Source organism: Phaenicophaeus curvirostris, chromosome 5 (assembly GCF_032191515.1).
Source record: "Phaenicophaeus curvirostris isolate KB17595 chromosome 5, BPBGC_Pcur_1.0, whole genome shotgun sequence".
NCBI lineage: Eukaryota > Metazoa > Chordata > Aves > Cuculiformes > Cuculidae > Phaenicophaeus > Phaenicophaeus curvirostris.
The window spans coordinates 40,239,327-40,252,965 of record NC_091396.1 but is presented as its reverse complement, the minus strand read 5'-3'; the positions used below and the strand labels follow the sequence as shown (position 1 = coordinate 40,252,965).

The window sequence follows — 13,639 nt, the reverse complement described above, 5'->3', positions numbered from 1 at the left end:
CAATAGGTAGATGCTCTCATTTTGTTCTCTAGAATTTAACAGAAACCAATTTCTTGCATTAACATAGTCTAGGATGCTTGTACCAGCCTCTCCACTGGCATAGGTAGGATATACTGTGCTCCGAAGTTTTAGGGATATGTAGATGTAGAAATACAGCCAGAAGAATAAGCTGTTTCTGTCTCAATGCAAACTTTATCCGTGGAGTTACTCACAGCTAGAAAACCATGGTGCAACACAAATATTAGCACTACATGCTAATTGTCTGCATAGTGTAGAAACTTACCTTGTCACTCTGAAAATATTTGTTTTGGAGCCAGTGGACATTGGGGAAGTGGCACACTTTGACAAAAGGATTGTGGGGGTTTTTCTTGTTATTACACCACTGTATGCTTTAGTACATCAGGAAAAATAGCCCTTGCAGTGAGTCCATCCCACCCTTTCAGCAGTGTTTAAGTGCTAACGGTTCCATTCCACTCCTTAACACTTTGCTAGCTACAGTTCTTAACGTTCGAAGTCCCTACTGCTTTTAAAACCTTTTCCTTGTGATTACTAGAAGACCATGGGGAGGACAAAATCAGTATCGTTTGCCCAGTTACATAGATAAGACTTACCATTTAAATACTACATACTTATGCTGAGGTAAAGTTCCCATATAATAGAGAAACTTAATTTTTAAAGATTTCTTTTAGAAAAATAGAATAGGATTAAATGGGGCCAGGAACGGATGTGGAAAGGTACATAGAGGTGTGGGAGAAATATTACAGTCTGTACCAAGCCGGTGGGGGAGTAGAACAGAAGAGCTGACAAAAGCCTTTTTCCTTTCTTTCCTAGGAACACTGCCAGGTTCCAGACTAGCTCCTCTTTTCAGAAGCTGAAAGAGACCAGTGTTAAATAGAGCAGTTTTGAAAAGGAAATATCAAACACAGACACTAGTGACCTGGGCTGGTTTATATTAATGTATTTCGTTTGAAAGAGTGGTTAAAGTTGCAGGTAGAACCTATTCAAGAGAACAAAATATTTAGGGGGTTTACAAACCAAATTGTTTATATATTTAGCATTTTGTACTAGTGGCAATACTTCAGTTCATAAAAAGTCCTTCAAAACCAAGACATTTCTTCTAGTATCTAGAGAGAAAAACTGTCAGAAATCGTTAATTGAAATCCTTTCTAGGATGCTTGTTTATTAGGTAATGTAAGTATACTAAGCCGTTAGTAATTTTTAATAGTATAATTTAACTAAGGTGCTGGTTTAATTTCAGAAAAAGATATTTTAAATCTATCAAGAAGCTGTGGAAATAAATTTCTTCATTTGCAATCATCTGATAGCATTATGGAATTGGGGAAATAATATTTTGAGACTGTTAATATTTCATTAATTTTGGAAGTGTACAAATTTTGAAATCTCATGAAGTTCTGTAATTTTTCAAATAAATTATAGAAGGATGCTGTTTATACCATCCAAATATATTGTAATGTGCAAAGACATTATAGAAGGAAATTGGCTAATGATATTATTGATAAGGACACTTCTTCTTTGTAATTTACAAGCAATTCGCTTTGGCAACCAGACATACTGCAAGAAATAAGAAATAACTTTTTCAATATATGTGAAACATAATTGAAGCAAAGTATTTCCAGACTACTTCTTGAAGTTGTAGCTGTACTGTGGTAATTGTCCATTCCTCCATGTAAATTCTAGGTAGCTCAGGGTTTGATAACAAGCACAGATTGTTACCTTGCATTTAGTCCGTAATAGTAGACACATACAGTTATTGTGGAGAAGCTAAGATAAGATTAATTCTAAGCATATCATACCATTTGTTGATTAAAAACTGTCAAAGAGAATGTCAGACCTTATTCTGGGACAGGAATTAAAAGATTGTCACCCCCTTCACCACTCCTTCTGAGCTCTCATTTGTAGGTCTCATGCTATCCTTTTTCTTCATAGTGGCATAAATGGAATATCAGAGCATTTTAATACTTGCCAGACATACTCCTGTGAGAAGTATCCACTCTCAGTTTACTGGTGATAAAAGAAAGGGACAAAGCAGCAAAGTAACCTAGGCGGTACCCCACAGGAACTGTTGAAGCTGTCCCACACTAGTGCTGAAGCTGGTCATTGCAACTTCATGAGCCTAATTTTCTTGCTATAGTGTAAGAAGAAGGTAGCACTCTGTTTGGAGACGCTGAAATAGGATTAAGTAGCACAGTAGAGAGTACTGAAAAATCATTTGGTAGTTACTAAAATGCTGATGCTATCTTTTTCTCTTTAACTTTGAAGGTCATCATGACAGTAGCAGAGGATCTGTTGTGTTCTGCTTCTCAGAACAGTCGTATTTCACTGCAGCGAACACAGGCTGGATGGCTGTTGATAGCGGCTCTCATGACATTAGGTAGTATCTCTCTACAGTTTTTCTTTAACTAAATTAAGCTGTTCTTCAGCATTGCAAAATAATTCTTAAAAAACAGTGTAAATCAAAATCTTTAGGAAGTTTTTCTAAAATGAAAATATATTTTCTTCCAGATTTGCTATTAGATTTTCTTTTTTTGTTTGTTTAGATGTGTCCCAGGAGAAAATGAGCTAGTAATTTGCATTTCCTATATATTTTATCTGCTTTGTTCATATTTTTAAGTCATCTTTCATGTTTTCAGCTGTTACTTCTGCATAACAGCCCCCAGTTTTTTCTTAGATTAGGGAAAACACACCTTGTACACTAACCTATAATAAATGTTTGCTTTTCTGAACATCGCTATTGCTTATTATATCTCTTTTTAGCTGGTGACACACTGTCCTTGGTAAAACAATGATTGTGTATGGCTTGGTGACATAATTGTAAATAGGTGAAAGGGTATGTAGTTATGTATGAAAATGGAGTACCAAGACAGCAAACATTTGAGAAATTACTTAGGAGATGACCAGGACAGTAGCTTAAAGTTTTGGTCACAACTGTAATAATTTTATCAACGTAGACAAAAGAACCAAAGGGAAAACTTAATTTCATTAATCCTTCCATTGGCATGACAATGATCAATGTTTACAGGTCCTGCAGTTGTCCAACACCATCTGCCACGAATGCTGTTACTGTGGAAGTGCATCTTTCCATTATCTCCTAAAGACCTAGAAACAGAGAAAACACGAGGAGATTCATTTACCTGGCAAGTAACACTGGAAGGTCGTGCTGGTGCTCTCTGTGGTAAGCAGGATTTACTGTGTCTTTCTCTGCATATTTATAGTTTGTCTGTTTGTTTGGTTTTCCTTCTGAAAGAACAATACTTCATATTGATTTTTCTCACTGGATGGTAAAGGATGTATTCACTCCCCAATATACGTGCTGTGTTTACCTTTATATCTACATCTGCATATGTGTTTCATTTTTGTAAAAGACACAACCAAACAAAAAATCCAAGAAGATTTTTCCTCTTGGTTTTCTAATAATTTGATTTCCAAGCAGTAAATTATATCAGAAAGGTTTCTTCTCTTCTCTTGTTTAACATGCATATCACAGTAATGAGCAAGGACCCAAAACAGGGCATGTTCTGTTGTTTATCCAGTCTATTAATGGTTGGACCTGATGATCTTGGAGGTCCTTTCCAACCTAAATGATTCTGTGATTCTATTATATTTTGTAAATTGCAGTTCCATTACCTAGTAGCTGACTTACTGTAAGCAAAAATAGAACTGTTAAGTCTGTCAAACACATTTGTGAGAGTGGGAAGACTCAGGTAAAAATTAAAATAAGGTAGTTGCATTTCTGAGCCAGTAAATAGTACTATACGTTTTGCTGCTAATTGTAGGCTGCATTTTTTCATCATGAAATATTGTGAATTTGGATTTCCAAGAGATGACTCCAGTGATATTTAAATGCTATTTGTATTTCAGTCATGTTTTGTAGAGTACTACAGAGCCCTTTCACTGCAGAAATGTGAACCCTAGTATAGTTATCACCTGGCTCTATCGCTATTAAAATCTGTTAGAAGTATGGATTTCAACAATAATTTCATTTTAGAAGTAACCAAAACAATTAACCTTTAAATTATTTTCTTTCCTTTTGGAAGTAGATCTTTAGTACTGTGCAATGTCTAGATGCTTCCTGAACAACTAACTCAAATTTAATTTTCTGTAAATAATGAAAATATTTCTGTACATGTAACTTGTCTCTTAAAGTACAGTAATTAAGCTAAATTTAAATAGAAAACTAGCAAAGTAAACAGTAGGTCATAAAACCATCATACTTCTCACATTTTTCTCTTTTTTTATTATTATCACAGAGTTATCATGAAGTTGAGTTATATCCCATAACTTAATTCATAACGAAATGCTAAAAATGCTTGCATTTATATATACAATTAAAAGTCAGATATGAACATCCAAGCTGAGACACCAAAATAGTGCATCTGTACGTGTAACTGTTTTCATTTGAGTTTTTTGCCAGTTTCTTAAATTATCTGTCAAAATACTTTTGCATGCTTTCTTCTACTCTTCGATTATTAGTGAAGTAATAATGTGGTTACTTCACTAATGTGATTTTTTTTTTCTCCTAGATATCTCACATTAAGTTAAAATCTAATTCCTTTTCTAGCTATGAAAAGCTTTGTTTCCCACTGTGCTGGTCTTCTTACGGATGAAGTTGTTCAGAGACTTCTTCCTCCACTCCCAAGTGCTGTTGATTTATTGACACAGTAAGTGTGTGTACTGTTAAATGACATTTAGGTTTTGAAAAGCTGCAGAACAATCTTCTTGTATTTGATTTAGTGCACTTTCTAAAGAACTTCCTTTTCAAAGTAGAAAAATTACAGTGTAGAGTTCAGCTGTATAGCTGAAGACTTTGGCTGGCATCGTGCAGATTCCAGTACTGTGAAAAAAATGATTAAGAAAGTATTGCGTGCTCTTCTTAATTTAATGGTTTTATTCTACTTTTTTAATCAGACAAACATTTTCATGTTTAAGCATGATCATTTTTTAGAAAATAAAAAAATATTCAAGAATACACTTTGACAAAAAGTTTTAGAGATGGGATTTTTTTACATTTAGATTCAGAGTGAAGCTGGAAAAGGGTTTTATATTTTTAAATTTTTGCCTTCAGAATATGTAGTAATTTTATGTATGTGGGCTCTAAACTCAAATTTACAGAGATATCCACAAAAAAAGCCCTCAATTGTAATAAATATACGTACAATCAAAGGCAATAGAAAGCCTTATTTATTTCTCTAGTATTAAATAAAAGTAATGACTGGGAATGGAGAACGGAGGGGTTTTATGGGAATATGTGAAATAAGATGTTTTGCTTCTACTGTTGGTAATACTAATCAAAACTCTACTTATGTATAGGTTTTAAAAGTGTTCAGTAAAGTAGTACAAATTAAACCAAAATGTTGCCTAATGTTTCAAGTCTTTAACATCTCTGTACTTTTGATATTTTAAGGCTTTCTTCAATATATAAATCATATGGAAATTCTTTAAAATCATCATCAACGGTTTACAGACATAAACTTTATGAATTGCTAGCAGTATTGCCTCCGAAGACCTATGAAGGTACGTATTTCCTAACAAAGAGATATCTATTAAAAATACGATGGGGTCATTCTAAAGTTTTTGTTCAATGTGTATTCCGCTAGCAAGGAGTAGTTCCACCTCTTCTAATAAATAGATTTTATTCCCTCTGTTTGGATTTGATGAAGTTGTAGGGAAGTCACTATGGTTTTGAAAACCTGGTATTCATGCCCTTCTTCTCGTCCCCCCACCCCCCGCCATTATAAATGCAGACTTGTATCCTATTTTTTGGTTGAAACTTGAAAGTAGACAATTGCAATTTTAAACTGCTCAAAAAACTGACTGACTTTGAGGCCTGCTTTACTTTCAATTGAATCCTAAATCCCAAGGGTGTAATCTTAGCATAAACCTATTTAATATAGTCCATAAAAAGAATTTAATTTAATTGCTTCAAGTTGACTTATATATTACAGATATCTTCATCTTATCCTGTGCAGATTATTGATAAACTTGTATTTAAAGATGAATTTAAAAAAAATCTGGGAATACACTTACTTGTACTTTCCTGTAGCAGAACACAACTAGCAGTGTTTAAAATCTGATCCTCTATTTCAATAACTATATACAGTGTAGTTAGATAGAACTAACAGTTAAGTAAAACATCAAGTACCTTAGTTGTCTTTAAGTTTTCATGTGAATATAGTTTGCCGTAGTACAGTATGGACTGAAGTAAGGAACTAGAATATCTGACAGTTTTAAAAAGAAGTACAGGGTATTTCATCAGAGAAGAGAGAATATGAGCCAGACGGTTGCTGAATTGCCTGCATCATTTGTATTACAGAGGGAATCTTTACTTAAAATAATCTGCTCCATCTAGCGGTAACTGCTGAGTGAATCTTCATAAGGACAAACCCTGCCCTTTGCCTTGCAACTGTTGTTGCATGAGAAGTCTGTACATAACACTTAAGGCATAGTGTACAATATTAATTTGTGATTTGGACTTATAAGACTGATAATGACACTTCTATACCTTACAGCAAGTTATTTGGTTCTTTTATTACAGGGGTAATGTTTTACAGAGTATTGAGATTTGAGGATGGGTGGTTTTGGTGATTTCTTGGTGTGTTTGGGGTTTTTGCATATGGTCTAACTTTTATTGAAAAATAGAGAGTATTTTACAGTGTAAAGTCTGAATCTTGTGAGAGATCATCCTAGCTGGGGATACTGCAATCTAGAACCATTAAAGAAAAATAATAAAGAAAAATTTAAAAGGTTTCTTATAAATAAGTGCTCACCCCGATGAAAGCTTTGTCAATAGCTTAGAATCAAAACAGTAATTCAACAGATGCAGTCTCAAAGTTGTTCACCTGTTTCTAGAATAGCAGTATGAGACTGGGACAAGAATGGAAATGTATATATTGCCAGAATGTATCTTCAAGATCTGTTTTATAGTTTGACATGTGAGTACATATCATTTAGAAATGCAAAAAACTTTTTCAGGTAAAGCTTGAAACCAATACCCTTCTTTCCATATTATTTACAGTATGAAAGCTTTATGTAGAAATTACGCCTTTGGAAATACTAGCATTTTTTAAAATAAATTTTTTGGGAAAGCAGTATCATTATGGAACTCAAGGTGATTTTTTGATGTCTAATTTTGGTTCTTATCACTAGGAGGAATAGCAGGTGGGCCCTTGTGTTGCACAGCCTGGCACATTTTGCAACAAAACAAAATACCCAACAAAATAAACAGTTCAAAAAAGATTCTTTGTTCTTAGCTCCAAGCCTCTTTCTCAACCCAGACCTTTAGATTTCTGAGGCCAGAGGTACTAGGACTTGTTTAGTCTCTGCTTGGTTCTTTGCTGTTCTCTTTTAGCCTCTGATGTTTCTCTTGCCGCTTTCTGTCATCAATAAAAATCAGGATCTGCTCAAACAGCAGAATTATGAAGGCTTACTGTGCGTGTGCATAAGTAGCAGATGATTTTTTTCATTTTTTCAGAAATGACAGGTACGAGAAGAATGAATTGGGTTAACTTGAACATCAGGAAAACAACAGTTAGTGTATTCTAGGGCCTGCTTCTGTCATTTGTGAATGCTTAAGACTTCATAATTTAGCTGATAGAAAGTACAAACTTGTTAAGCTGCAAGAAGCTGGTTCTGTTTCTAAGATGATGATTTATATTCTTAATCGTTTTCATATGTCATTAGTTTTGGATGCTGATGTGCTTTTGGTTATGACAGTAAAACATTTATTTCCTGTGAGTTAATACAAAATTTTTAATTATTAGAATGTCCAACTTGGTAATTTCACACAAAGAGTTTCAGTAGTTTGAATTTTGATTATTAGATTTGCTGATATTTTCTGTGGTCTGAAATTAATGTGTTTTGCCAGACAACTCATTAGGTTTCTTTTCATTCTTTGGCTTTTTGTGCTTTTTATGTTCCACTGTCTAAACCATAAAATTGAATACAATCATTCACTTCTCTGTCTTAATAGGGTGAGATGAATAGCAAGCATGCTGGAACAACATTGAACTGCTTTACATTAGGATAATATTATTTGACACGTTGAGGTTGGACAAGCATATGGCACTAAATTCAATGTTAATTTGGTTAAAAATTTCTGAGTATCTCATTACATTTTATTTTAAAAGCAGTTTTCATATAAAGGAGATTTTACTTTTTTTTTTTAATTGTGACCTGTAATAATTAATGAAATAGCAGTTTCCAATTGGTTTTAGTTATGTTTTTTTAAAGGGACTCAATTCCTTTCCCTTTCATACCCTATCTGTGCATCTTGGAATATATTAAATAGTGCTAAGCTTTTACATTTACATCTGAGTTAAGCACTTTGGGAAAATTACATACATGCTAATTAGTCAGGGAGGCAGGCAAAGCTACAGATGCCTGCAGGGCAGAGGGGCTGTTGGGGGCTGGAGCTTGGGGGAGCCGCAGGAAGGAAGTCAGCTTTCTCAGAACAGATTCAATATTCAGGAAGGATAAAATAGCTGGCTGCAGCTACCAGCACCAACTGTACAAATGTTTCTGCCTGTGCTTATAAGCTGCTGACAACTGTATTGTCTCACTTTTTGGAATTTCTGTGTATTGAAAAGTTATGAGCAATTTTATTGTAAACAGGTAGTTGTGTGGTCATCTAACAACAGAACTGAGTGCAAAAAGCTGGATATGAGGAATTAAGCCCCACTTAAGGCTGATATTTTCCAGTTTGTGAGGACCCGACTTCGCAGTCTTATGTCTGTACGTGTTTAGTTCTTAAGTAGTGCCCTGTTGTTTCTCCTGCAGAGTGTTCTCCACTTAACTATTTGAAGACAAGAAAAAAATTAGATGGATGTTGCTATTTCAGTATAAATATTTTCCTCACAAAGTCACATGTGGCAAGTAGTTAACCAAAAATTTTGAATATTTTTTTAAATTTAAAGGAAGCTTCTATGCTGTTCTAAAAGAATTAGTGGCTGACTTGACTGTCCCAGATAGCCAGATCGATGCCTCTACATTCTTGCTTCCACCCCTTTGTCATGAGAATGATCTCCTTTTACTTGGTCCCTTACTGCAGGAGTCTGACCACCGATTTATTGAAGAGCAGGTACTTTTTAATCTATTATTTTGGTAATATTATATCTTGATACAGTTCTTGTTATTTTGGTGAGTGTTGGTCTTGTTGACTTGGTCAAAAAAATGACTATCACTTTTTTCCTTCTAACAGCTCCTTTTTGGTAACAGCATTGCTGGTGGCAGCCTGGAGTATGACCCTTACTCAATTTATGAGAAAGCTGCAAAAGGTGATGCACTGCCTAAACCACTACCTCCTGTATTGTCTGTTATCAGTGCAGCAACTCGTCTTTTTGGAGTTATGTTTTCCCATGTAGCAGAATCTCACAGGTAAAGTAGCAACTGTAACTGTTGGGGAATTTGGGACATGCTAAAAGAGGGTCAGTGTGTTTCAGACGGAGCAGAGAAGAAAGCAATTCTGGAAAAATATGAATTGTGTGAGTGGATTCTGTAAACCATGTGAATAATATAGTTCGGACTAACAAATTATTAGACTTTCTGTTTAAATTTATTCACAATGAAAAGGTACCTCCAGTAAGAGGTTACTGTCATTTTAATAAATTGTGTTGACCAATAAAAATAATATTTTGGTTTGGTTACCAAATCAAAATAGATGTTATTTGAAGAGCTATTACACAATTTTTATAGTGCTTAATACATAATTATTAAATGTTTTAGAACCACGGAAGGACAAAAGGTCCCTACTGCAGGAAGATTCAGTAAAATTTAAACCTTGTGCTGTTTCCTCCTTCATAAAAAGTGAATGGAAAGAAACAAGAATGTGTGTATTAATTTAGTTCTGTCGAGGTACAAGAATGCTTGAAAGGAATCACAGACTTAGCTTGGGTTTGTGTATATGTATCTTCCTCCTGCATACATGGCATTTTGATTTGCTTCACATTTGTAAGCACACTGATTGCTGAGGCATGAAATTCCTCTAAATTTTTTGCATGCTGTTGCTTATTCTTTGTGTTGCTGGTAATTTTCTTGAATGTAGCACGGGTGAAAATCAGTTCTTTTTAAATTAAACACCTTTATATTTTCAAAGGCAACTGTAGTTAGAACTCAGATCATGATCATAATAGGTGGTGATGATTTTGTAATTTCCTGTAAGGGATGAGTGCTTAGGATGTGAGTCCTGATGTCTTCACTGCTTAGAATGCTTGGGATTCAGTGTAATCCTGAGGCAGCTGTTTGTATATGACCATACCTACCAATAAAATTGCCACATGCTTTTTATGTTCTGACTTGCATCTCCTTCTTTATTCTGTCTTCACTCATAGCTCTCTTTTCGTGGGTTTTATTTCTATTTGTCTGGGCTTTTTGCCCCTACTGTCACCTGGCTGCTGGTTGCTTTTCTTCACCGGATTCTCAAAGCCTGAACTAATTGCTGCAGATAACTGCATTTTCCTTTTCTTTTTCTTTGTATGCCAAGAATGCATCATTTGCATACACAGTTCCTTTAACAATATTTGTCTGATGTTAGTTAGATGTAAGTGATTATCTGTGAATACATATTTTATAAGGAAACAAAGGGAAAAAGTTCATGTTCATAGAGAAATTGCCTATTCTAATATGGAATATACAAATTTTTTTAGTAGACAGGGATGCCAATTTGAAGGAAAACCCTCAGGAATTAGGGTAGTAGATTTGTTCTACCTCTGTTTCTATAATATACAGGCTTTGTTATCTGTTCTAAAATAAAATTTAAAAAGCTTTATTTATTTCCTTAATTTTTAATTCTGTGGTTCCTTTTCTGGTTCTGTTTAAGGCTTCAGGTGTTAGAACAGTTGTTGAATTCCATAAAGCAAACAAAAGGATCACGGCAACAAATAGTACAGCTAAATGTTGTGTCAGCCTTTTCTACTTCCTTAAAGGTAAATCTCCTCTGTCTGTCTGTCTGTCTCTGTTACTAAAACATGGCATGTGTTGGTTTAAATGTGTCTACACCGATGTTCTTGTTCTGATTAACAAAGTAAAGGTGAAGACCAGTCCTGTTTTGTATGATAATATTTTTTTTGTGATGTCACACCTCTCTTAAGTGCTGAAGAGTCACAGTTTAATTTTCCCTTTCTTTAATGTTAAAGGGTTAGGGAAACCCATTCTAGTACACTGTAGTATGCTATTATCCATACTAGTGTCATTTAAACAAGGGAGAGATGGAAAAATTCTGTTTGTATCACTTCTGTCCTTATCACTGTCTCTTTCATATTTCTTACTGTATAAATAAAAAGATAACAATTGGTAGAATAAAGTCTGCCTTTTGTGGCCTTTTCCTGATACTTTATTTGTGTTTTCCTCTGTTCATGTGCAGTTCTCTTCTCAGTTCATGTGCAGTTATTCTCTTTTTAGGCTTTCTTCAAACTAAGGCAAAGCATTTTCAGAATAGGCAAGGCCTTCCATTGTATGTATTTGGAACATGCTTAATATGCAACCCAGATAACTAATGTAGCTTTTCCTCACGCTCTTTTTTTGGAATGGGATTTTTCTTTTTGTCATTATTCTGTATTCACTGGATTTCTTCTTGATATTATTTCCTGAATGTTTTGCTACTGTGTTGGTTTATTGGGTTCTACTGTAATCTAGCCAGTATTTCTTAAAATTAGAATGTTGATGCTGTAATTTTGTACTAAGTAACACTTGTGTGAAGTTAGACTTCTAACTCTCAAAACTCCAAATACAGATGGAGGAATTTTTCAGATAAAAGGGAAAGAAAAATCACTTTCCTTTTGCAAGTCTTCTAATTCTGCTTGACTGAGGAAAACCTTTTCTGATTACTATACTGTCTTGCTGTTTAATGTATTTAATAGCACTTGGCTAACTGCAAGGGAAGTTTAGGTCCAGAAGAGGTTAGAAGGAATGCGCTGACGTTGGTAATGTGTGCCCTGGAAAGCAATAATCCACTCCTGAGATGTGCTGCTGCAGAGTGTTTGGCCAGATTGGCACAGGTGGTTTCTGACAGTGCCTTCACTGCTCGTTTAGCACAAGTTAGTTTTGACAAGTAAGTTCCAAAAAATGTGGTAAGTTACTGGTAGAGTTCATGAAAATATTTGAGAAATCTACCTGGCTCCTATTATGATGATAATTTTTAAAAGCTGTTTTCTTTCATGAATTTGGTGTCAATACAGAAATTAACAGTAAGAAGCACTGCCTGACTTGTGCATGTATTTCTTAGTTTTGGAGGTATTTAAGAAGATTTTCAAAGTAGGCATATAGAATTCCAAGTAAATAAAATTAGCTGCTGTTCTAGCAACATCATTGAAGTATATCTAAAATATTTGTGGTAATTACTTCAGAGATGGTAAATGAACTTTGAATTTTGTGAAATATTTTGCTGATTATCTACTAGAAATTCCATTTGTAGATGTGTTTTTTACATAGTATTGGTCTTTGTGATTATACTAACAGCTTTTTTTACATATAATTAATAGGCTGAAATCTGCTAGGGATGTGGTGTCAAGAACAGGTCATTCTTTGGCTCTGGGATGTCTGTATAGGTACCTAGGAGGAATAGGTTCTATTCAGCACCTGAATGCATGTGTTGGAATCCTTTATACTTTATCTCAGGACAGTACTTCTCCTGATGTACAGGTACTTGTCACTTATTTTGAAATGTTATGTCACGAATTAAATGATTTATAGTCTGGATTATAAGAGTTTTTTTGTAAGACTAACACTTCACAGTGTGTTAGGCATACCTCACAGGAGATGGCTGGAGCAGGAAAGACAATGAAAACTATAGCCCCTGCTTGAAATCCACCTTCAAGCAAGAACTATGATTAGGTATAGGAGGTTTTACTTAATGACCAGTGAGGCTGATAAAACTAAGATAAGCTGACTTCAAAAATGATATCTGATGTTTTAGGAATTTCACATTCTTCTATATCTTGACCTTGACTAGATAGTACCTAGGTTTTTTTGTTCATGCCAGTTTTGGTTTATGCTATGATGTTTACCTTGAAGCGTTTTCTGTAGTAAATAACAGGAATTTGTAGCTGAATGCTTTAGAAGTTGATCAGTATACCTCCTTGAATAAGGCAAGATGTTTTGAAGACTAATTAAAATTATTTCTCTGTGGCTAAAACTGTTATCTATCAGATATTGAGTGTGTTCCATGTAAATGTCTAAATCCCAGCTGAAAATTTTTTTATCTACAATATATTTACACAGAGAAGAACTGTATGTTGATATGAAACGTAAGTGACCATTGGTGCAAAGTAAACAAGACTAAACCAGTATGTTGTTGCAGCAACTCTGCTGTATTTTTTCCATAATCCCCTTGTTCTTGCATGTGGAACTGTTAGAAATTTTACAAAGAGTACAATGAATTTGAGGAATAATTATCACTATTAAATTACTTTACTACTAGAATATTTTTTAAAATTGACAATGACAAAATAAGAATTATTCGTTTGTTGCTGAACATAGAGTTCCTTGTAAAATATTCAAAATGATTTCTTAAGCATCAGGTTCTTAAAGTTTCTTTCTGTAACTTCTCCATTTGTCCATTTGGAACATAAAAGTGTGACTTCTATTACACTTAATTACTGAATTTCAATTCCACTATTGAATTCTATAT

At 34.3% G+C, this 13,639-nt stretch overlaps 1 protein-coding gene across 1 annotated transcript in view; it reads left to right on the top strand.

The window, feature by feature from the left end:
* The window catches only part of HEATR5A (HEAT repeat containing 5A), a 54,089-nt gene that overhangs the window by 17,445 nt on the left and 23,005 nt on the right, over positions 1-13,639 (top strand). The window contains exons 11-19 of the mRNA XM_069858387.1: positions 2,281-2,392; positions 3,041-3,193; positions 4,580-4,679; positions 5,423-5,532; positions 8,931-9,094; positions 9,215-9,390; positions 10,832-10,937; positions 11,871-12,061; positions 12,492-12,651. Of these exons, the coding sequence (XP_069714488.1) occupies positions 2,281-2,392; positions 3,041-3,193; positions 4,580-4,679; positions 5,423-5,532; positions 8,931-9,094; positions 9,215-9,390; positions 10,832-10,937; positions 11,871-12,061; positions 12,492-12,651 (1,272 nt within the window). The remainder of the gene's footprint in view (positions 1-2,280; positions 2,393-3,040; positions 3,194-4,579; positions 4,680-5,422; positions 5,533-8,930; positions 9,095-9,214; positions 9,391-10,831; positions 10,938-11,870; positions 12,062-12,491; positions 12,652-13,639) is intronic.